General features: G+C 43.3%; 1 protein-coding gene across 1 annotated transcript in view; it reads right to left on the bottom strand.

The window, feature by feature from the left end:
- Positions 1-9,039: 9,039 nt before the first annotated feature.
- The window catches only part of LOC114353784 (ral GTPase-activating protein subunit beta-like), a 29,360-nt gene continuing 15,751 nt past the window's right edge, over positions 9,040-22,648 (bottom strand). The window contains exons 16-29 of the mRNA XM_028305890.1: positions 21,791-21,925; positions 20,501-20,722; positions 19,490-19,596; positions 18,863-19,031; positions 17,905-18,079; positions 16,007-16,136; positions 15,420-15,521; positions 14,478-14,683; positions 13,310-13,457; positions 10,941-11,047; positions 10,054-10,214; positions 9,705-9,791; positions 9,349-9,577; positions 9,040-9,115 (exon numbers count right to left, since the gene is read on the bottom strand). Of these exons, the coding sequence (XP_028161691.1) occupies positions 9,040-9,115; positions 9,349-9,577; positions 9,705-9,791; positions 10,054-10,214; positions 10,941-11,047; positions 13,310-13,457; positions 14,478-14,683; positions 15,420-15,521; positions 16,007-16,136; positions 17,905-18,079; positions 18,863-19,031; positions 19,490-19,596; positions 20,501-20,722; positions 21,791-21,925 (2,054 nt within the window). The remainder of the gene's footprint in view (positions 9,116-9,348; positions 9,578-9,704; positions 9,792-10,053; positions 10,215-10,940; positions 11,048-13,309; positions 13,458-14,477; positions 14,684-15,419; positions 15,522-16,006; positions 16,137-17,904; positions 18,080-18,862; positions 19,032-19,489; positions 19,597-20,500; positions 20,723-21,790; positions 21,926-22,648) is intronic.

Raw genomic sequence — 22,648 nt, 5'->3', positions numbered from 1 at the left:
GCTATGATAGCCGCGGCTAGTCTGGGGAGTAGGGTGACCATGATGCATCTAAAATCTATGCCTACAAGGTAAAACCCAAAAAAAACATTTTTTTTTCAATAATAAATAAATCCACGCTATAAAGAATACTGTATCAAAAACTTGTCTTGCCAGCGTGGGTAGTATAGGCCATGTCCTCTATTTACCTCTACTTAATTAGAGAAGTCCTTGTTATTATCCTTTCTCACCAATAAGCAAACAGACCAAAAACATTTTCATGTTAAAATGACAACGAGACTCGCATTGACACATCGCAAGGACACTAAATTGTCGCTGGAAGTCCACTTTGATCACCTGTATGTAGTGCCCTTGCACTTTGGCACTCAAGCCGTGTGCCCGTGTCCCTAGATTCACCTCCTTTTTGTTTAGACAAGCACTATTTTTTGTGTCAAAAAAATATCTCCTTTTTTCTCCACAACCCATGGTCACCCCTAAGCAAATAATAGTGCAACAGTTACCGCATCCGACCCGGCAATTATTACATAAGAAAATTACAGACTACCCGCGTACGAGACCTAGGACTAGAATTATAGTGTTTCTAGAATTGGGGGTTTAGAGCAATGACAGTGTTTATGGACTATGGTGTTATTTGCTTTACTAGATTGTCATTTTGAATGCGTGTTTTGAAGGGTTATATTGAGGACTAGCAGCCGCCCGCGACTTCGTACGCGTGGATCCCGTTATTTATTTAAATCTGTCAAACTCCATACAAAAAACACCGGTTGTCGTCAAAGTTAGGTGGTGCAACTCAGCCTTAGTGGTGACCGAAATTTTCTGTATTTTTTTTAATACCTACTTGAAATGTTTGTTAGGGCGCTGGTAGGGCTCCTTCTTCTAATTTTTTGACGTTTTTACTAAACTAAAGCAAAATTATAGTCAAAAGTGAATAAAGTTTTAATTTCTTAAAGTTTGAAGGCATAGTAATGCCCATAAATGGAAGCATGTTCGTATAAAATAGCAAATATTTACAATAGCAAACGTCTTTTTGTCTCTTCCAACGATGCGGTTTCATGTCAGCACACCAACCTAAACACTACGCTCCCTTATTATAGTTGTAATAGAGTTCAGTTTGCAATAAAAATGTACATTATGATGTGCTGTCAACAGTACATAGGGCTGCGGGCACACGGGTAGCACATTAACGGTGCACCTGGCCTATCCCAAGCGGTAGGGTGACCATGAATACGATTTTATGACGAAACTTGCTTTACAACTAATTTACCACGAATTTACAACGAAAGGTGACTGAGTTTCTTCCGCCACTTCCTTCTCAGCACCAGCCTATTTATATTGTTCTGAAGTGGTGGTAGGAGCTATATTTGGGACGTATAAGAGCCCTAAATGGCCTAAGTACTGAATAGTTACTTCTGACTTTGACTTTATTTTCGTGGCTCTCCGTCTCTATAGTTGCAAAGAAACTTAATTGACTAAGTTATTGGTTACAGGTTGCTACACACTTTATTTTACAGGTAATTAAAAGTAATTTCAGGTTTTTAAGGGTGTTACGCCATGAAATTATTTGGAAATAGTGTCAAATTAAAATAGAAAACCCGTCTTAATTATTTTTTTCACATTTAATCAAATCCTAAACGTTAATTTTACGATCATTTTACGATAATTTTACAATTTTACAATGGGCTTTTACATCAGATCAAGCGTTTTCAAGGTGAGAGTGAATAGGCACAATTACAGGGCACTATATGAACCATCCTAGACTACATCTCACTTAACATCAGGAGCGATTGCGGTCAATACCTGCCTTGTTCTGCATGTTGTTTTTTCCCTGTAGCTGTGCCTTAAATAAATAAAATAAAAAGAGCGACATTTAGACTAGGTACCTTTATTTATTAATTCTTCCGAGAAAAGTTTTTAATTCCATAATATCCCTTAGTCCCTTCCTTACCATGGTCACCCTACCCCACCCCCGAACTGGCATAATATTTTACAGCTCAGCGAACATTTTTCTTAATCTACTTCAGTAGGTGTGTATTTAGGGGTCGTAGATTAAATAGAGGTACCCATAGAATTGTCTATGTATAGAGTTTTATATAGATAAGGAGGTTGCATATTGCGTTGGTGTAGGTAGTCATAGTCATATTATGTTTATTGCATCATGTTGGTACATTTGGATCTTAAATATTAACACAGAGTCCCGAAACATGGCCCTATAAGGGCATTGCAACATTATAGGTACATACAATATTAAAATCTAAATTATCAAAATAACAATATTACAGACAATTGCTTAGGTATATTTATTTATTTATCTAGAGTTGAGATCAAAGAATTCTTTTAACGTGTAGAAACATTTACTTAATAGCCATTCTTTTAATTTTTTACAAAACAAATTATCTTTTTCAATGCCTTTTATTTCCTTAGCTATCATGTTATATATTTTTATCGACATATGATAGGTTCCTGAGCTAACTAGATGTAGTTTGCGTTGTAGCGGGTTTGAATCCCTATGGGGTCATAAAATATGAGATTTTGTGAACTGAAAAAAGAGTTTTTCTATGTGTATGTAAGTAATATTTATCCGTTATTTAGTCAGTTAATACAAATGCTATTTATTTTGAGACTAAGCAGCTTTACCTTAACTGTAAGAATCGTTGTTAACGTTCTATTATAATGGAAAGAAAAACTTAATTACTTACTTATCCACTTTATCACCGTAACTATTACTATAACCGGTGTTTTTGTATGGAGTTTGACAGACTTTTGACATTAATTGTTAAAGTTAAATAATGTTTAAATGTGGGCTACATCAATCCAAACGTTATTGTTCTCTTGTCAGATTTGAATTTTTGAAAATAGAGCTCAAAATGGTTCTCCTACTTAGTTAAAATAGGACCTATTTACCCGACTGCGCCAGAAGGAGGGTTATTTACTACAAAATTTTACTACATACAGCCTGTGTGTAAGACGGGGTGTCTTTTTGTCGGCCGATAGTTGGGTCTTGCTGTTATTCAGTATGAACATGTATGAAAGTGCGCACATTACACCGATTTGATATCGGCCGATTTCTCATACAGAACTGTAACTATCGGCCGATCAAAAAGTCTGTAGTGTCTAAGTATCTACAATAAATACAGCCGATTAGCATTAAAATTAACACAATAGGTACCACCGCATCAACTACATTTCCACCCTCTATTTGTCAAAATGACAGATGTCAATTTTCCCGCGCGGGCGTGCCCGTTCGACTCACTGAATTTCTGTAAACATACAATATATTATCGTCTATTCCGTTCCACGCGAACGAAACGTCGTAACAGTGCGTTTGGAACGTACAATTGCGCGCCTACTTCTTTTGAACGTCGAATTGTATCGCTGCGCCGTCATTGCCGTGTAATGAAACGACGTAAGCCCGCGCTTTTGTACAGAAAAAAAAAGTCAACGCAATAAGTTTTAAGGTTGGTTTTTGGGTATTAGAGCTTTTTGGTTACGATTTTTCTTTTGTTGTAATAATGGTTGGTTTTGCGTGTTCATTGTAGGCCCGAAATATTCTGCTTGTTAAAGCATCCATTGAATTCGTTAATAGTTTGTGTCTAATGCCCTCGTTTTGTCCGACATCCATTTTTGGATCAATTAGCCGTGAGGATAGAGAAATTTTAGTTTTATTAAAATTGACCCGCTACGGGCGGTTGGGTTGAGTAATTTACTAGATTGCTGTATTTCTATGAGTTGTATTAATGTTTGTTTGATGATAGTATTTAGTTCACGGTTAAAATTACTTCGGTTTTAATGTTCTGGACGGTTTTGAGGACACCGATCATTGTTCTGTGTCCCGTTGTGCGTAGAACGCGAAGTACATTGTTATTCTGTGGTAGAACATCCCAATTTTCAAGGGATATTCCAAGGGGCAAAGCCGCGTGCAAAAGCTAGGCTATAAATTTGGAGCCATAAAATTATTGTACACTAGCGGCCGCCCGCGACTACGTAGGTACGCGTGGACCCCCTTAGTTAGGGGTGTAGTTTCAATACTCAATACTCAATATTTTATTGCATCCATTATGTACTTAAAATTAGAACATTATGGGCCCTGTAGAGCACGGCAATTAGGAGAGAGGAGGACCACCCTAGATCAACCGAAAGATGTCAGAAGTTAGAGCCTAGTAATTTATCATTGAGATACGAGTTTTTTTAGTTTTCCCGGAAAGTATTCAAACTTTTCTCGCCGTAAAAAACATCCTTGGACGTCAACGAACATTTAAAAAAACAATTGGTGAAATTGATCCAGGCATTGTTGAGTTATGCGCTTACCAAGACATTTTGCGATTCATTTTTATATTACACCTACCTACATTTGATATGGTCTTATAGGCATTAATCTACCTTCACTTCTCTCATCAAATGATTTCTCCAACGTCTTATACTGCTATTAATTAGAAAGTTTATCAAGTTGATTGTCTGTCACAGGGACAGGATAATAGAGGACTAATTACGCATTTAATATTAATTAATTATTTACATTCTAAATATCAACATCATTCAATTGAGGCGCTTTTTGAAAGCTGTCAAAAAGAAGTTTCTCTATAAGTAGAGTTACACAAGCTGCATTGTAGAGAACTATAAACTTTGTCAATTTAGAGGTTTTTGGGTTTAATTTCAAGATAATTTAGTTAAATCTACTTAAAATTTTTTAAATACTGTTTGTAATGTAAGAAAGTTTAGATCCCTAGGATTACTTAACAAGTTTTTGGCATTTTAATTAAAATCTTTCAAAGTTTCAATCCTTTTTCGCTCTACTCATATCAAATAAACTAATAGATTATAAATCCTAATTATAATACATTGCCAGACGATTTTAAATAAATAGTCCAGTCATTTGGCAGTTATAACTTCAAAGTTTTCCGGGAGTTCTGCAAATTGGTAATTTAACCTCATTATTTAAAACCTACTGGACTGGTCTAGAATTGGCCCCATAGAGTGCGTGGATTTTACCTGCCTAGCTCGCACTTATTGCGTGTCATGTAAGCTACACTATATTGGATTGATGAAAAAGAGGCTGACAAAAGTGACTGAGTATCTTCCGCCACTTCTTCTCAGCACCAGTCCATATGTTGTCTCGAATTGGTGGTAGGGCAAGCCATATTTGGGACGTGTGAAAGGCCCTATGTACTGAATAAACTGTTTGAATTTGAATTTGAATTTTCCAAAATCCATCCCCTAAAGGGATGAAACGGGGATCCAAAGCTTTCAAGCAAAACCACGTGCAGAAGCTAGTTTAACGAATCTGTCGTATCTCTCCAATCTCGCGTTCACTAATCAACACACTGTTAATTCCCCCGTTAAGTTAACGACAAGCCCCCAGGCGATGCCGAAGTAAAATGTCAAATTATGGCGACAGATGTCAAATTTAGCATAGATAGCAATCTTGAAGGTAATTTAATGAACCTAATATGTTAAGAACGAGAGGGCAGTCTGCGATTATGAAGGATTTAGGAATCCTACTAATAATAAAAATGTAGAAGTTTGTCTTTCCTTCTATCAACAATACATTGTCGACATTCCACCAGCTCGCACTAAGCGTTTTGATAACTCTTTTATAATGCGAACAGCTAGAGGAATTCGCTGCCTGCTGCTGTCTTTCCCGAAGACTATAATCCGGGCCTTTTCAAGGCGAGAGTGAATAGCACTTACAGGGCAGATATGTACCATCCTAGACAGCATCTCACTTAACATCAGCGATTGCGGTCAAATACCTGCCTTGTTCTTCATAAAAATAGCCCCTTTTCAGGGCAATTATACATACATGTCCCGAATATAATAGCTTCCCTTCACTTTTGGGACAACATATTATGAGCTGGAGCTGAGAAGTGGCGGAAGAATCCCACGCCCGTATTCACAAACGATTCTTGCTTAAGTGAAGCAGCAAATCGAACGCACAGCGCTGAATAGAACTCTGTGATTGGTTCGTGTGTGACCCTGTGTGCCACGCGCACCGTGAGACCTCATAGTAATGTTTGTGAATACGGGCGTCAGTCACCTTTTTCAGCCTTATAATTATTTCAGGAAATACCACTTACAAGATAAGTTTTATAAGTTCACACTTATTTATCTTGTAGAGTCCATATCAACTGTCATATTATTTATTTATTTCTTTAATCACCAACAAGGTTACATTGTAGCGTTCACAAGAAAAACTTTATTTCAATTATTATGCTTTAAGGACTTTTAGCAGGATTGTTTCCAGTCACCCTTTGGTAGTTTTTCAGTAATAGTTAAGAGAACGAGCTTTCTAGAAAGTAATCAAAACAAATGAAGATGAGAGATCTAATAATCCTCGCAGTAAATCCATCACAAAATAACAATTATTATTATAAACGTCAGAGCTGTACGATCAAAAAATAAGTTATAATAATCTCACGACATAAACAAAATACACCCCAAAATTATTGCCCGATTAATACATTTGTAATCTCCCGTCTCGCTCGCACTCGCCCAATTAATACATCCATCCCTTTCCACGGTCATTTCGAAAATGGAACACCGCATGAGGTTTGAAATTAGTACCGCTTTTTCATCTCCCACCGAGTCCGATTTGAATTTGGAATCTTTTTTTCTCGGCTCCGTTGAAAGGGGCGGCCATGTTGGTTCTTTTTTTTAATTATCAGTGTTTTCGGCCAGAGATACTTAGGCGGTATTTTTTCGTCGACGAATTTGTATTTTTTCGGAGATGTCATTTTGGTAAATAGTGCTTTGAGGCCGATGCGACGGGCACAGGATGTTTTCAATTTTTTGAGCACACAAACTTTCTTGAAAACCTTCTGTATTATTAAAACAATGTTATAAGTATTAACAGAGTATAGTATTGTATGCTTACTTTTGATTATAATAAGCATATTTTCGTCACACAATGATTATTTATTATATTGAAGTTGATAATGTAGAGGCGATTCGCGTTAGCTTTGAAAAAAGCCCACTTTTCTTATAATTATGATGTTTTACAAAATTTACCTACTATAAAATATTGTACCAGTATCTCTGATACAAAGGACTACAATTCAAAACCACCAAAATAATAATAATTCATCTTTCTTCCATATAGCTACATAATTATTTCTTCATTTCAAGACTCTTGAGTCCAGTTTTGATAAAGATATTATTATACAATACATAACTATAATTCAAGTTCACAAGCTTGGTCGAACCGGTTTCAAAACATAGATTTCTCTCCAACACTGACAATATTGTTATTTTAGTTTTTATATCTTTACTAGCTTTCCGCCCGCGGCTTCACTCGCGTGGATTTTTTTCTGTCGCAAGAAAACTTAATCGCGCGCGTCCCTGTTTCAAAAACCGGGATAAAAACTATCCTATGTCCTTTCCCGGGACTCAAACTATCTCTATGCCAAATTTCATCAAAATCGGTTCAGTGGTTTAGGCGTGAAAGCAAGACAGACAGACAGACAGAGTTACTTTCGCATTTATAATATTAGTATAGATGGGACGCAGTAGTCAAGTATAAGTTTGCATTTTGCTCTCAATCTGTAGATCCTGGCTACACAGGAGTTGCAGTGGTGGAAACGAGAGGTGGGAATAGTTCCGTAGTCAATTATATAATCTTTTTTATGCATAACAGGGCAGGTATTTGACCAAAATCGCACCTGGTGTTAAGTGGGATGCAGTCTAGGATGGTACATATCTGCCCTGTAAGTGCCTATTCACTCTCGCCTTGAAAAGGCCCGGATTATAGTCTTCGGGAAAGACAGCAGCAGGCAGCGAATTCCAGTCCCTAGCTGTTCGCATTATAAAAGAGTCATCGAAACGCTTAGTGCGAGCTGAGGGCTTAGTGTGAGTTTAGGTACATCAATCGTCGTCACTAGTAAGCGCGTAAAAAAATGACATTGAATGTATTACAGATTGTACAGCGCCCCTAGCGGAAACTTTCAAGATTTACAATTTTTTTTACGCTCTTACTAGTGGGCGTTTGATTTAAACTCACATTATCCCTCTGGCGGTGGTGGTGGTCTAATCTTTTTGGATCACGCTGTATATACCTGACAGTAATTTGTTTGAGTTTCGTGATTATAACTCGGTGTCGGCCGGCAGATGGCGTCTGTTTTTTGCGTTTTCCGACATTTTGTATCGAATCCAATATTAATCGCTAAACTTCCATGTTTTTTCTAATTTATTCGCTTCCCGTAAATATATTTTGTTTTTGTTTCTTTTAATTGGTTTCCCGATTGATTTATCTGATTTTGAAGATTACACTGTTTTTAGTTGTGTGTTTTAAGAAATTAATGGAGGTCGAAAATGGAGGTTGCTTCCCGTTGTGTTAGAAACTGGCTTCTGCCTGCGACTACGGCTGCGTTTTAGTTTGTCATTTTGTATAACTTAAGTGCCTCTTAAAAACATCTTCCTAGAATTTCCATATTTTTACAGAAAAATAATGTACAAACTTTCATCTTAAGTGTTTTGTGACAAAAAGTAGCATAGCATTCTCCCAGCTCCAAACTAAGTGTATCTATATCTATGCAAAAAATCTTAAAATTATTGTAGAGCGTTGTTTCAATGCAGAAACGTAACAAACATTCTTTTTTTGCTGTTACGATATTGGTATTACATTCCCTATAATATTATTTTTCGTATTTCTTTTAACTGAAAGTTTTTTATAGTCTGCAATAAAGAGGAGGTATATAATTTTTTATTTCTTGTCTTTCTGTCAGTTGTGTATAGTAGTCTGCAGGTGTTTTTTTATCTACCTCCTCTATAACACCATAGAATTGAGGGCACCATCAGCATAAGGCGGCCAACCGTCCCGCATTCTGCGGGACCGTCCCGTAATGACAGTTGCAATCCCGCATTGCAATATTTAATAAAATAGTCCCGCAAATCGTCCGAGGCGTCCCGTATGTCCCGCATTCCTCGTTTCCCATCGTTTTGCTCGCATAATTATGTCTCATTGATTTTATGTCACGATCATAGAGAAAAGTAATACATAGGTCATGATACTAACATAGCATAAAATACGTAGCCTTATGCACAGATTAAATACTACCTTAGTGCCAAAGTCGCCTNCTGCGCTAGTTCCTGGATGAGGTGGCGCCGTTTCACGTGGGGCGGTTGATATCTGAAAGTGGTAAGGTAAAATAAGCCTCATGATAAGACCACAGTCTCGGGTTCGATTCTCAGTGGGATTTGGGGAGAAGATTGAGGATTCCAGATGGAGATTGCTTCCATCTTCAGCCTGATCAATAAGTCAGGCAGTAATCTCGGCGCCAACTGGGCGCCAATTGCCAGTATTCCCAGTTGAGGATACCGTTGGGCTACAAGCCCGGTTTGACATATCTCTAGTACACTTACAAATCAGTCTGCAGCCTAGCTCGTCTCGCCCTGTCCAACGCCGCTCTCCTAAGACAGTCGGGCAGTAAACTAGGCGCCAACTGGGCGCCATCTGCTAATACTCCAGCGGAAGAAGCAGGCGGCGGTACACGGACGAGTAGCAATCCGCTGCGACGAGGCGACACACACATAACGTAGGCCTCGTGGCGCCGCCACGGGAGACCAGTCTCACAGTAACGGAGAAGGTCATCTGTGGAAGATCGAAAGGGAAAACAGGGAAATTTGTAAATGCGAAAAATTTGTTTTTTTTTTGTTTTTTATGGTTGAACTGCGGAACCAATTATGCTAAAGAAAAGTTGTAATATGTGCGAACGTACCTATTGGTAGATTGAGATGGTCTTCAAAGTCGTCCAACCAAATGATGAGGATCTTTGGTGTGAAGTCTCTATTACGTCGTCCGCTGCCTATAAAAGAAAAAACTACATTACAAGACAGAAAAAAAGTATTTTTGGCCGAATATTCTGAACACATTCCAGCAGCAATGTCTGTGTTCATACAGGGTGACCAGTAATGGGATGCAAAAGCAATGATTTCTGATCACAAGTTGTAGTAAGTATTGCAAAATCGATTGGAAATGAGTTCTATTGTAACGTCTTTCAAGAAATGTATCGACCAGTTACCCAACTGTATACCTAGCTGTCTCAAAAAAAGGGTCAAATCCTTTACCCGTGAGTGCCGCAGGCTGCTTGTCCAAGTCAAGCGACAGCGCGCGCGCCTTGTCCAAGGGCGCGGACGCCTTGTCCGACTCGGACACGGAACGCTCGTACGACGGCGCGCCTGAGCCGGACACGTCCCAGCACGAGCCCGCCGCCTTGTCCGAGCTTCTGCTGACCGAACGAAATGGTTGTAAAGGGGAGTCACGTTGCATACGTCTGTAATAGCTGTTTGTAGGTCATCAATCAAGTTTTCATAATTTACAGCGCTGATCGCACATAAATGGACAATTTGACACCATTCTCGAATAATTCGAAATCACAACTTTTCTAAAAAGACACTTCATTCTGGTCTTAAAAACTTAATTAATTTTAAATTACCTGTAAATTACGATTTTTGGCCGCATTGTAATTGAAAAAAGTAGTTTATTTGAGTTGACAAAATAGTGACGTCACTTGCTTATAGTGCCATAAAAATCTAGGGGAGAGTTTCGTTTTGCCAGTTTTAAAAAGTACGTCAATTGATTGGTGGTGTCAACATGTCTATTATGTTCGCTATTGACCCTCGTAAGGGCATTATGCGACCTAATTCCCTTGATAAGGGCCCCTTGTTATTACGTAAATAAGTAATCTAATAAATAAATCAGCTCATTCAATCAAAATCACATTTCAGTTGAAGAATACAAAGTATGAGAATTTTTTTCTGGAACAAATCTTGAAATAAGTAAATAATGTCCATTTTCACTATCAATCTCTAATTTTTAAGTAATCCCTATTAAAACAAAATTGCTGTTAGGTGTTACCATAGGGGTCACTTAAAAATTAGCTATTGATGGTAAAAATGTGCATAAGACTACTAAATAAGTTGACGCAAAAGGGCCTAATAAATATCAGTGATACCTGGTAGATTGGCAGCCGCCGTCGGTATCACTTTTCTCTTCATCTAGCTCGTGCCCTGAAGGCACCACAAACGCTATCTCGTTCGTGGAGTCTGCCCAGTATATAACCTGAAAAACAATATCAAAATGTAAATTGACACAACACGCTTGCAACGAGCAAGCGTGTTGGTGTGAGCGAGATACAAGTCTGTATGAGTTCATTAAGATCGATGATCAATGCTCTACAATTTTGGATTGTGGATTGCAGGGCGAGAGGTATTGCTGTGTTGTTGAGATGTTGACACAGCAGTACTTGCCACTTACTTACGCGCTGGATGCAGGCCGCTACCAACTGTGCGATGTGGAAGTCATTGGGGGAGGCCTGTGACGTTCTGTGACTGAAATATGAATGATGATGAGGTAGAACTTTAGGTGACAGGAGGGATGCTGTTGACCTTCGACACAATGTACCTGCTCTCTCACATCGTAGACGGCAGGGGCAGGCGCACGGCGCGGACCTATTGGCGGAGGGCGCGGGATGGTAGCAGAAGGTGTTTAGGAGCGTTGCTCGGGCGCAAGAGGCTATTGATGATACTGGTGTTGACTCAGCACGTACCTGTTCCCTCGCGTCGTAGACAGCAGGCGCGGGCGCATCGTAGCTCGCGCTCTGTACACCGCTATTTACGTAAAGAAAACGTAGGTAGTTTTTTTGCAAGATTCCATTCGTGTGCTGAGTGCGAGGCAGCAGATGCTGTTGATACACGTACCTCACTGCCATCGTCATCATTTCAGTCACAGGACGTCCACTACTGAACATAAGTCTCCCCAATGACTTCCACATCCCACGGTTGGTAGCGTAGCCTGCATCCAGCGTCTTTCTGCTACCTTTATCAGGTCGTCGGTCCACCTTGTAGGTCGTCCCACGCTGTTTTCCGATACACACGGTACGGTGCTACACTTACCTGTTCCTTCGCGTCGTAGACGGCAGGCGCGGACGCGCGGCGCGGTGTGGATGCTGTTGACACACGTACTTGTTCACGCGCATCTATTCAATTCGTATGCTGCGAGGTAGAACCTTATGTGGTAATAGAGATGCTAGTGACCTTTGACAAATGTACCTGCTCCCGCGCATCGTAGACGGCGGGTGCGCGGCGCGGATCTATTGGTGGAGGGCGTGGGATAGTGGCAGAAGGTGGTTAGGATCGTTTTTCGGGCGCAAGAAGCTATTGATGAAGCTAGTGTTGACTCAGCATTTACCTGCTCCCTCGCGTCATAGACAGCGGGGGCGGGGGCGCGGTTCTATTGGCGGAAGGCGCGGGATGGTGGCAGGTGTTTAGGAGCGCTGCTCGAGTACAAGAGGCTACTGATGATGACTAAGCATTTACCTGCTTCCTCGCGTCGTAGACAGCGGGGGCGGGGGCGCGGCGGGGTTGGTGCTGGCGCGCCCCGACCAGCCGCCGTGCATTGCTACTGACGCGATGACGTAAAATAGGTATATCCACTTTCTCGCAAGATTCCATTCTTATGCTGAGAGGCAGACGGCACAAAGAGTGGCAGAAGGGATGCTGTTGACCTTTGACACACGTACGTAAAGTTCTGGAGTGGAGGCCACGTAGCTTTCAATCCAGCGAGGAATGTCCACTCATAAGGTGGACCGACGACCTGATAAAGGTAGCAGGTAGGCGTTGGATGCAGGATACTGCCAACTGTGCGTTGTGAAAGTCATTAGGGGAGACCTATGTCCAGCAGTGGACGTCCTGTGGTTGAAATGATGATGACACTTATCTGCTCTCTCGCGTCGCAGACGGCGGACGATAGACGGCAGAGGCAGGCGCACGACGCGGGTCAATTGGCGGAGGGCGCGGTATAGTGGCAGAAGGTGGTTAGGAGCGTTTCTCGGGCGCAAGAGGTTACTAATAACACCGGAGTTGACTCAGCATTTACCTGTTCCCTCGCGTCGTAGACGGCGGGGGCGGGGGCGCGGCGGGGGTCGGTGGGAGGGCGGGGCTGCGCGGGCGCGTGCGCGTCGTAGCTGGTGCTGGCGCGCCCGACCAGCCGCGTAAAATAGGTACCTCCACTTTCTCGCAAGATTCCATTCGTATAGTGCGAGACACACAGAACCAAGAGTGGCAGGAGGCTTGCTGTAGACACACATACCTGATGATACCTGCTCACGTGCATCTATTCAATTCGTATGCTGCGAGGCAGGTGGCAGGAGGGATACTGTTGACCTTCGAGACACGTACCTGTTCCCTCGCATCTTAGACGGCAGGGGCAAGCGCACGGCGCGGATCTATTGGCGGAGGGCGCGGGATGGTGGCAGAAGGTGTTTAGGAGCGTTGCTCGGGCGCAAGAAGCTATTGATGAAGCTAGTGTTGACTCAGCATTTACCTGCTCCCTCGCGTCGTAGACAGCGGGGGCAGGCGCGCGGCGCGGGTCGGGGGGAGGGCGGGGCTGCGCGGGCGCGTGCGCGTCGTAGCTGGTGCTGGCGCGCCCCGACCAGCCGCCGTGCCCGCGCACGTATACTGGCGTGCCCAATCTGCCGGAACACGTGACTTAATTAAAGATTTGATAACATTACCAAATCTTAATTCAATCCTTAAAAACTTAATTAGTGTGAAATCAAATGTGAAGTTCCATATTTAGGTAGTCGTTAAAAATATAATGACTTCAAAAGGGTCCGTTAAAAGGGTCCTTTGAAGAATGAAATAATTGGGTATTCATACGGAATTATTCCCACCTCTCGTTCGCACCGCTGCAACTGCAACTCCTGTGTAGCCAGGATCTACAGCTTTACCGCCAATAAAATCCCAACTAGTGAAAGACAAGTTTGTCCCGCGTACGACGCCGCAGCGCCGCCTCAAAGCCCGGCGCTGTGTCATCTAGCGTCTAGCTCTAATGGGTCTACATGACAAGTAATGTACGGGCGGGAGGCAGTGGTTGAAAGGCACCACTCCCGTGCCCGGGATATGCGGTCAGGAAGGGAACTAACTCCCTAGTGAGCCTAGAGTCCCTATTCCCTAAGACACTAAGTCCCTAGAGCCCTAGCCCTGCCTAACAATAAATACTTAGACATAATAAGGTTTGATATGAAGGAAGCTGCTCCCAGGTCGCCCAGGGCAGCAGCGTTAGGACGGCAGGTAGGCGGCGGGGACCCGCTGCCAGCCCGGCAGACTCACCGGACTGATCATAGCGACGGCTAAGGGTGTCTTGGCCGCAGCGGGGGGAAATGAGACACAACGACGGACGGTTGATATCTGATTTATTGGTATTATGATAAGCTATTTATATATGGTTTATTGTATGTACACATTTACGTCTATAAGTTAGTGTGCCGTCGGTGTAGAGTGCCGACGATGCACGCTGAGGGTTCATGGGTCGCCCGGCGGTCGATGCTGACGGTGCAGCAGGATGTACGATCGTGCTCGTACAAGTAAGATAAATAACTGACCCTTTCAGCATGCGAAAGAATCTGGGACCGGCATGGTGTAGCTGGGGGCTATTTCATCTAAAGTCTAACTCTAGTGGCTTCACACCACTAGTAAGAAAAGCAACTTACCCGTGCAACATGCGTATGAACCCAGGCGGCACGGTATCGCAGCTGTGCACATTAGCCAGTATAGCCGCGGCAGTAGTCTGTCCGGCGCGCGCGCAAAACACGTGAACGGTTAGTGGCGCGCGCGACCCACAGGCATCAAGACGCCGCAACGCTGCCTCGAAGCCCGGCGCTGTGTCATCTAGGGCTACTAGACGTGGGGGCCCTCCCTAGTGCGAGAATAAAATAGAACTATCTTTATTTGACACGAAAAAAAACATTAAAAACAAAAGAGACGCGGGATAATTTAGGCTCGATTCCACCAAACTTTTATCCGAGAATAACTCCTGGTATAACTGGCACATTGACAGTTTCAGTATGGGAAATATGTCAAAATGACAAGTTTATTCTGAAATTAATATTTACTCTTGTTTGGTCGAATCCACCATCAAACGTAATCTTAAACCGTCATTCGTAAGGGGACAATCGTACTGACTTATCTATCTATATAAATAAAAATGAATTGATGTTCGTTAGTCTGATTAAAACTCGAGAACGGCTGGGCCGATTGAGCTGATTTTGGTTTTAAAATGTTTGTCGTAGTCCAGGGTAGGTCTAAACGGTGAGCAAATACGCGCGCGATATTGTTTTTCTGTGACAGACAAAATTCCACGCGGGCGAAGCCGCGGGCGGAAAGCTAGTTACAAATACATAATGACGCAGTTTTTGCCTTGATATCACGACGTTTATTCATCCTGAAATTACCGCGACCTATAAGCTAGCTATACTTACTCGTACGCACTGGAACATTTTAGCCACATTGCAGCATTTTTTTTTTCATCTTTTTTATTCCACACATTTTTCCTTAGTCGTTCCATTTCTAACTACAAAAACAACTGCTTACAAATCTATTAACCCTGTTTATTTTAAATGTCCCTATAAGAGTAGAAAGTAAATAGTTCTTACCTTTTTATCCCCTCCGATGTTCAAATATCCGAAATGTGACAAGAACAGCCTCGCAGTCTGGAACTCTGTCACAGGCTCGGGCGGCACGTATTCTTCAGGTACCTTAGAATAAAAAACATTGTTTCGTAGTTTATGTTTTAAAAATTCACAATTTATAAAGTTACGTTCTAAGGCTGACATCACACGGACTGCATCGCAGTTACCGCGCGCGGTTGATATATTTAACTGCATGCAGTTGTACGTTCGATTTCGTGCAGTCATGATATCAACTGCACGCGGTCGGCTGCAGTCGAGTGAAGTCAATATCAACTGTATGCAGTAGTGCCTTCAATTTCGCGCGGTCGGTTACAGTTGTATAGTGTCACCGCATGCTGTCCACGGCCGTTCGCATGCAGTTAGTCTTGGAGCCGAACGCGCGTTGGTTGCGTCAAATGGTTTGAAAAATGGAGACGAAATTCATCAGAAGAACATAGGAGTTCGAAGTTAAGGTTCGACTTCCCACCAGTGCAAAACGGTGACAAAACAAAGATTAAGTAAAGTGCGTTCTAAATACTAATCTATTACAACTTTTCTACGAATATACTCACTACATTATCTTCGCTCTCCGTGACGCGTTTCTCTATAGCGGCCTGTTGGTCCAGCAGTTTGAACAGCGTCGGTGCTTCGGGATCGTTCAGCTGTCGCAGCACAGACTCTAGGCTTGGGAACGCACTGTCGCTGTGGAAAGAAACATGGTTTACATTATCATTTTTATCCTGAAGCTGTCAGAATCATTTCGTTCGTTTTAACTGAAAGACTGGACAAAGGCTTCCCCCAAGGATTTCCATATAACACCGGTCCTGCGTCGCCCGCATCCGGCACCTTCCGCGACCTTCACCAGATCGTCGGTTCACCTAGTGGAAGGTCTGCCCACACTACGTCTTCCGGTTCGTGGTCACCACTCGAGAAATTTTCTGCCCCAGCGGCCATCAGCTCTACGAGCTTGATTTTAGCGATTCTTCGGGCTATATCGGTCATTTTGATTCTCCTGCGGATCTCAATTTTTTTTTTCAAATTCAAATTACATATTTTGCGAAAATGGGTTTACATCAGTAGGTGTTAAAATTCTCCTCATTTCGATCACGCAGGGAAACTCCGAGCATAGCCCGCTCCATCGCCCTTTGGGTGACCTTGAGCCTTCTTATGAGGTCCATAATAAGCGACCACGTCTCAGATTCATATACCATCACTGCCAACATTGATCAAAGACTTTTGTCTTGAGACACTGCGGTATTTCGGACGTGAGTATGTCGCGGACCTTTCCGAACGCTGCCTAGCCGAGTTGGATTCGACGATTGACCTCTTTCTCGAAGTTGGCCCTACCTAACTGGACCTACCTAATTGTCAACATCTTCGAGTGTAGTCTCAAACCTTCAAAGGAGCGGGTGCAACACGGACATTAGATATGAGGTCCATAATAAGCGATCACGTCTCAGGTCCGTATACCGCTCAGTAGTCTAAAGCCTGGTCCGTGAGCACGTAGAATTTTGTCCAATGACCCCAAGCTACCCATCCTTATCGCTCGCGCGTAATTATGTTGCTGTCGCGCTCGCACACTCACTGCGGGCGCCCGTCGCACAGTCGCGACAGCAATATAATTACGCGCGAGCGATAAGGATGGGTAGCTTGGGGTCATTGGACAAAATTCTACGTGCTCACGGACCAGGCTGTACTCACAGCGCGCACGGGGGCGGCGGCTGCAGCGGGCGGCAGGCGGGGGGCGCGGCAGCATGTCGCCGGGCCCCGGCCCGCAGTAGTGCCACAGAATAAGTAATAGTACAGGTACAGAAGGATTACTCCGCAAGACGATTTAAATAAATGCGAGTCTTGCTACGACGCGATACAGTGGAATTCAGCTCGCACAGCACTAAGTACCTACAATTTTATTCACCTACAAGTTTTGTCTTTTTCTATCGCGTGCCTCTGAACTCTTCTTACGCTGTTAGGGTTGCTGTCTAGTAGTGTCTAGTAAAAAAATAATTAATCTACTTATTTGTAATGAGGTACGTATGTAGGTAAGTACGCATTGATTATGGAAAACCTTGGGAGAGGCCTTTGTCCAGCAGTGGACGTCATTTTTGGCTGAAACGAACGAACGCATTCTGAGCAGTAGTCATGGTAGGTTAGGTTCCTATACTATCCTAAGAATTATTGATTACCTACATGGCCAAAATACCTTTCAGCATCTTTGGGAAGCGAAAAAAAAGATAAATCCGGTAGATTTCTTTTCGAATTTAAACACCCGAACGCGGCACAATAATATTTCTTTCTCTTTATGTCAATTTTTACATAATACTTCGATCATAGAATTAGGTACTACAACGCACGCCAGCGTCCTGACGGGCGCGCGCGTGCCACTCGACTGATATAATACCCGCCGGCGGGGCGCTTCGCTGTAGGTAATTATCGGATGTACCGCGCGGAGTGAGCCAGGCCTGGTACTCACAGCGCGCACGGGGGCGGCGGCTGCAGCGGGCGGCAGGCAGGCGGCGGGGGCCGGGGCGCGGGCAGCATTTCGACGGGGCGCGCGCAGGCCGCGCCGGCGCCCCGGCCCGCACAGCGCGCGGCGCCCCGGCTGCTGAGCGACCACGCGAAGCGGCCCCAGCCGCACCGGATTATCACTGCAAGAAATAGTTCTTTGAGTAACGGTACTCGCACACCTAAGGCCTTTCCCACACTTGACAGAAATGCCGTCGCGGATCTTCCGCACCGCAAATCATTGTCATTGCATACAAATGAAAGCGACCGATCATCCGCATAGTATGCCAGTTTTCGTCATTTATAAGCAACTAGCGACCGCCCGCGACTTCATACGCGTGGATCCCGTTTTACCCCCTTAGAACTAGAACTCCACCCGAGTTTCGTAAAATTCTTTCTTAGCGGGTGCCTAAGTTATAACATCTACCTGCATGCCAAATTTCAGCCCGATCCGTCCAGTGGTTTGGACTGTGCGTTGTTAAATCACTATGTCAGTCAGTCAGTCACCTTTGAGTTACTCGTATATTTAGATAGCTTGTATTGGCGGAAAATCCGTGACAGCATCTCCGTCAAGTGTAACAAAGGCCTAAGAGGCTGCTTCACTAACGTAGACACTTTCTGTTGCCGACGCGTGGTAGGGATCAAAACGGCACACCGAATTGCTGTGTATCTAATGTGTCGTCTACTAACGACTTTAAGTTGCCGATTGCTGACACTGAACACTTTTTAATCGAAAACGAATATAATGTGAAGTGGATGGAAGCAACTGAACACAAAAAGTATCTTCGTCTGCACAGCGAAAGACTGCTTTCATATCGATTTTATGAAAACAAGTTATCGTAGCTGGTATGCAACACTAGGCACAAAAGTGTCCACATTAATTAAGAAGCCTCTAGCTAGACATTAGCTAAGTAACCAACACTCACCAACTAACGTAGGCTGCGGTTCCTGGCTGTTGGCCAGCGGTTCCTCCAGCAGCGACAGTAGTAAACCACCGTCCGCCACGAAGTGTCGAAGTCTTCCATGACCAAGCGCTCGTAACCATCTCTCGTCGAGTCTGCACCAGCGACCACCACCTGGTTCGTTCTCACCCTCCTAAAGATAACAAATTGTTCGATCTCATCATCATCATTTCAGCCATAAGACGTCCACTGCTGAACATAGGCCTCCCCCAATGATTTCCACAAAAGCCGGTTGGCAGCGGCCTGCCTTATTCACGTAACAAAACTTCAACTACAACAAATCGCCGAGTTGCGATCCTAACAAGTAATCGTTCTAATCAAATCAAATCAAATCATTGATTGCATTGCATTACATGTGGTGTCTATCGAAATGACCCTTGTGAATACGGATTTTTTTTGACGACTTCTGAACGTCAGCGAGATCTTGACTGTCAAAATACGTGAATTAGTCCACTGCATCCAGCGCCTTTCTGCTACCTTTATGAGGTCGTAGGTTTACCTTGTGGGTGGACGTCCTACGTTGCGCTTTCCGGTATGTGGCCTCTGCTCCACATTGTACCTATATGGATATAATTTGGTATTTGTAGTTACCTGATCCAATATGAGCATTAGCAAAGATTCGGCAGCATCTCGAACTCTCATGGAGACTGGTTTCAACTCCTTTTCGTCCTTCATCTTTGGTGGGTCGCCAGGTTTACCTGTGAACAGTACAACATTTGCCCTTATGATAGAGAACTGGTAACTAGGTGTAGTCGTTCAATCTGTAAAGAATTTTGTAAATGTGACGTTTTGACGTGAAGAGTACATGTACTCACCACCTAACTAACTAAGAAGGCGCAGCAACTCAAAGTGAGTCTTGGCCTCAGACAATAAGAATCTCCACTCCAGTGTGTTAAGCGCCACTTCTGGTCGTGGAACGAGGAGCTCACCTTACTTACCAACACGTCGTCGTCGTCTATAGTCTGGTCCGTGAGCACGTAGAATTTTGTCCAATGACCCCAAGCTACCCATCCTTATTGCTCGCGCGTAATTTATGTTGCTATCGCGCTCGCACACTCACTGCGGATGCCAGTTGCACAGTCGCGACAGCAATATAATTACGCGCGAGGGATAAGGATGGGTAGCTAGGGGTCATTGGACAAAATTATACAAAGTCAAAGTCAAAAGTCAAAATTTATTTATTTGTTTAGACTAATAAATAGTTCTTACAATTCGTCATTTTGCTCTTAAGGAGCCTCTACATGCCTCATAATCTTTTTACCCTACGTGCTCACGGACCGGGCTTTAGTAAACAACACGTCGTCGGCTGCAGCTGCTGCATGGAGTCGGCTACGAACTTGTACCTTAACATGATTCGGTCACGTGACTGGCTCGTGTCCTGAGTGCCACTACTCCCACTATATCCTCACCCTGGCTCGCTCAGCCAGACAGGGGGCACTCACCCTGGCTGCGCGCGCCGGACAGCCCCAGCTCGACGACCTGCAGCAGCGTGGCGCGCGTGTCGGACGCGTCCGGCACTCACCCTGGCTGCGCGCGCCGGACAGCCCCAGCTCGACGACCTGCAGCAGCGTGGCGCGCGTGTCGGACGCGTCCGGCACTCACCCTGGCTGCGCGCGCCGGACAGCCCCAGCTCGACGACCTGCAGCAGCGTGGCGCGCGTGTCGGCCGCGTCCAGCAGCGCCGGACACAGCCAGGCGGCGAGGCAGGCGTAGGCGCACACGACGCACGAGTGCAGGTCGCGCGAGTGCGCCTGCGGCGGCCGCGAGCACTGCACCACGATGTAGTCGCATATCCAGCGCACGGCGCGCTTGCGCTCCACCGCCTCTGTGCACGGTAGTCATATATACAGGGTGGAATTTTGTAATACCGCCTGGAGGGAAAGTATATTTAAATTTTTTGAAATCTTTGAATGCAGTTCTATTTCTTTTCCTAAATTAAGGAATGTTTCCTTTGAGTAAAATTTTCTATCTACAGTATTAAGAGTATTTTCCCTCCAGGTGGCATTACAAAATTCCACCCTGTATACTGTGGTAGAGGCGCGTTATGCACACGTCAAGCCCGTAGCCGAACGTGCAACTTTAAGGCTGGGTTGCACCATCATACTTTAACATTAAGAAACATCAAAAATCTGTCAAACTCCATACAAAACACACCGGTTATCGTTATAGTTACTGTTAAAGTTAGGTGGTGCAACCCAGAGTAAGCGTTTTTTCACGAAATATTACGGCGAAATAAGATCTCGATTTACACGCAGTAAGCACACAGCTTTCAGCCAACGAGCGAATGGAAAGGTGTAGTTCATAAATTAACTGCAAAAAGAAATCGCCAGACTCTTCGGAATCGGATCTCGGAAAAGACTCTCAGGTTACATTTAAGGATACATTGTAAATAGGACATACTCAGAACATTGAGTGGACGTCGATTTGATCTTCCCTGTCCAAAATGTTTGAGAAATACTTATCATAAAACTTAATATGAACCAAAATGACAACTATGACGCCGTTTAGCAATCTTATTACTCACCGATCATATATTCTAGAATGCATGAAAACAAATAGAATGTACATATTTTTAATATATTCTGAATATTACTTTCAAATCATTTGTCGGCCGTTTGGTGTAGTGGTTCAGAACGGACTACTATGCCGAGAGGTCCCGGGTTCGATTCCCGGCCGGGCAGAAATTGAAATGATGAATTTTAATTTCTGTGACGGGTCTGGGTGTTACTATGTATAATATGTATGTATTTAAAAAAAAAAAGTATATAAGTAGTATATCCGTTAAGCTAGCACCCATAACACAAGCATATTAATTGCTTACTTTGGAGCTAGATGGCGCTGTGTGAGATTGTCCAAAGATATTTATTTGCATAGTATTGTAATACAAACTTACCCGGTTTAGCGGAGTGTAGCTTGGCTAGACCTGACAGCAGTTCCAAGGCAGCCAACGAGACCTGCAAGTCTCCCTTCCACGAAGAAATGAGCCGGTGGCACACGAGGTACGTCGCGCGAACCACTAACGCTGCACCTATATTGATTGGTGTCTCAGCTATTTGCTTCAAAAAATTGGTCACGTGAATGCTTCTCGTTCGAGTGACTATGGAATATTATAACTATAGATCGTTTCATCCACAAAGACGCACCCCACTATTCTTCCAATAATAAATTTCGGTACACGCTAAATTATCCATAAGTGTACACGCACACTACAATAATGACGCTCAGATTGCTCGGATCAAACTCCCCGCACCCCGCGCTTTCCTCGACCAAAAATTGATGGGGCGCGTCTTCGTGGATGAAACGATCTATATCACATTAAAAATTCGTAATCCATTCTAGCTATCTCAATAGCCCGATCACCATTCTAACAACAACTAACATGTGACTCATTTTTAATCAAAGCCCAAGACAATAATATGTGCAACAAGAAAGTTTTAAAGATATAAACAAAACTAGTTTCTAACAATTAGATATGTATATCAAAAACTAGTATTCAAGAAACGTACTTATTACATTAAGAATTACATCGAAAACGTGTTATAATGTGCAGGAAACTAGACACTTTAAAAACTATAATATATCCAGAAAACATACATAATTATAATTAAAACCGTAGACCTCTTATAATTTAACATTTAGTTAATCTACTATAAAACTTACTGCATAGAGGTATAAAAACATTGTATATGATTGATTCTAGCTCATTTCTAAAACGACAATGAACAATGAATACTGAATAAAAACAGCAAGC

This window comes from Ostrinia furnacalis, unplaced genomic scaffold (assembly GCF_004193835.3).
Source record: "Ostrinia furnacalis isolate ACB-3 unplaced genomic scaffold, ASM419383v2 OfSCF1808, whole genome shotgun sequence".
In the NCBI taxonomy this organism is placed as follows: domain Eukaryota; kingdom Metazoa; phylum Arthropoda; class Insecta; order Lepidoptera; family Crambidae; genus Ostrinia; species Ostrinia furnacalis.
The sequence above is the reverse complement of the archived record's forward strand: the minus strand, read 5'-3'. Positions and strand labels throughout refer to the sequence as shown.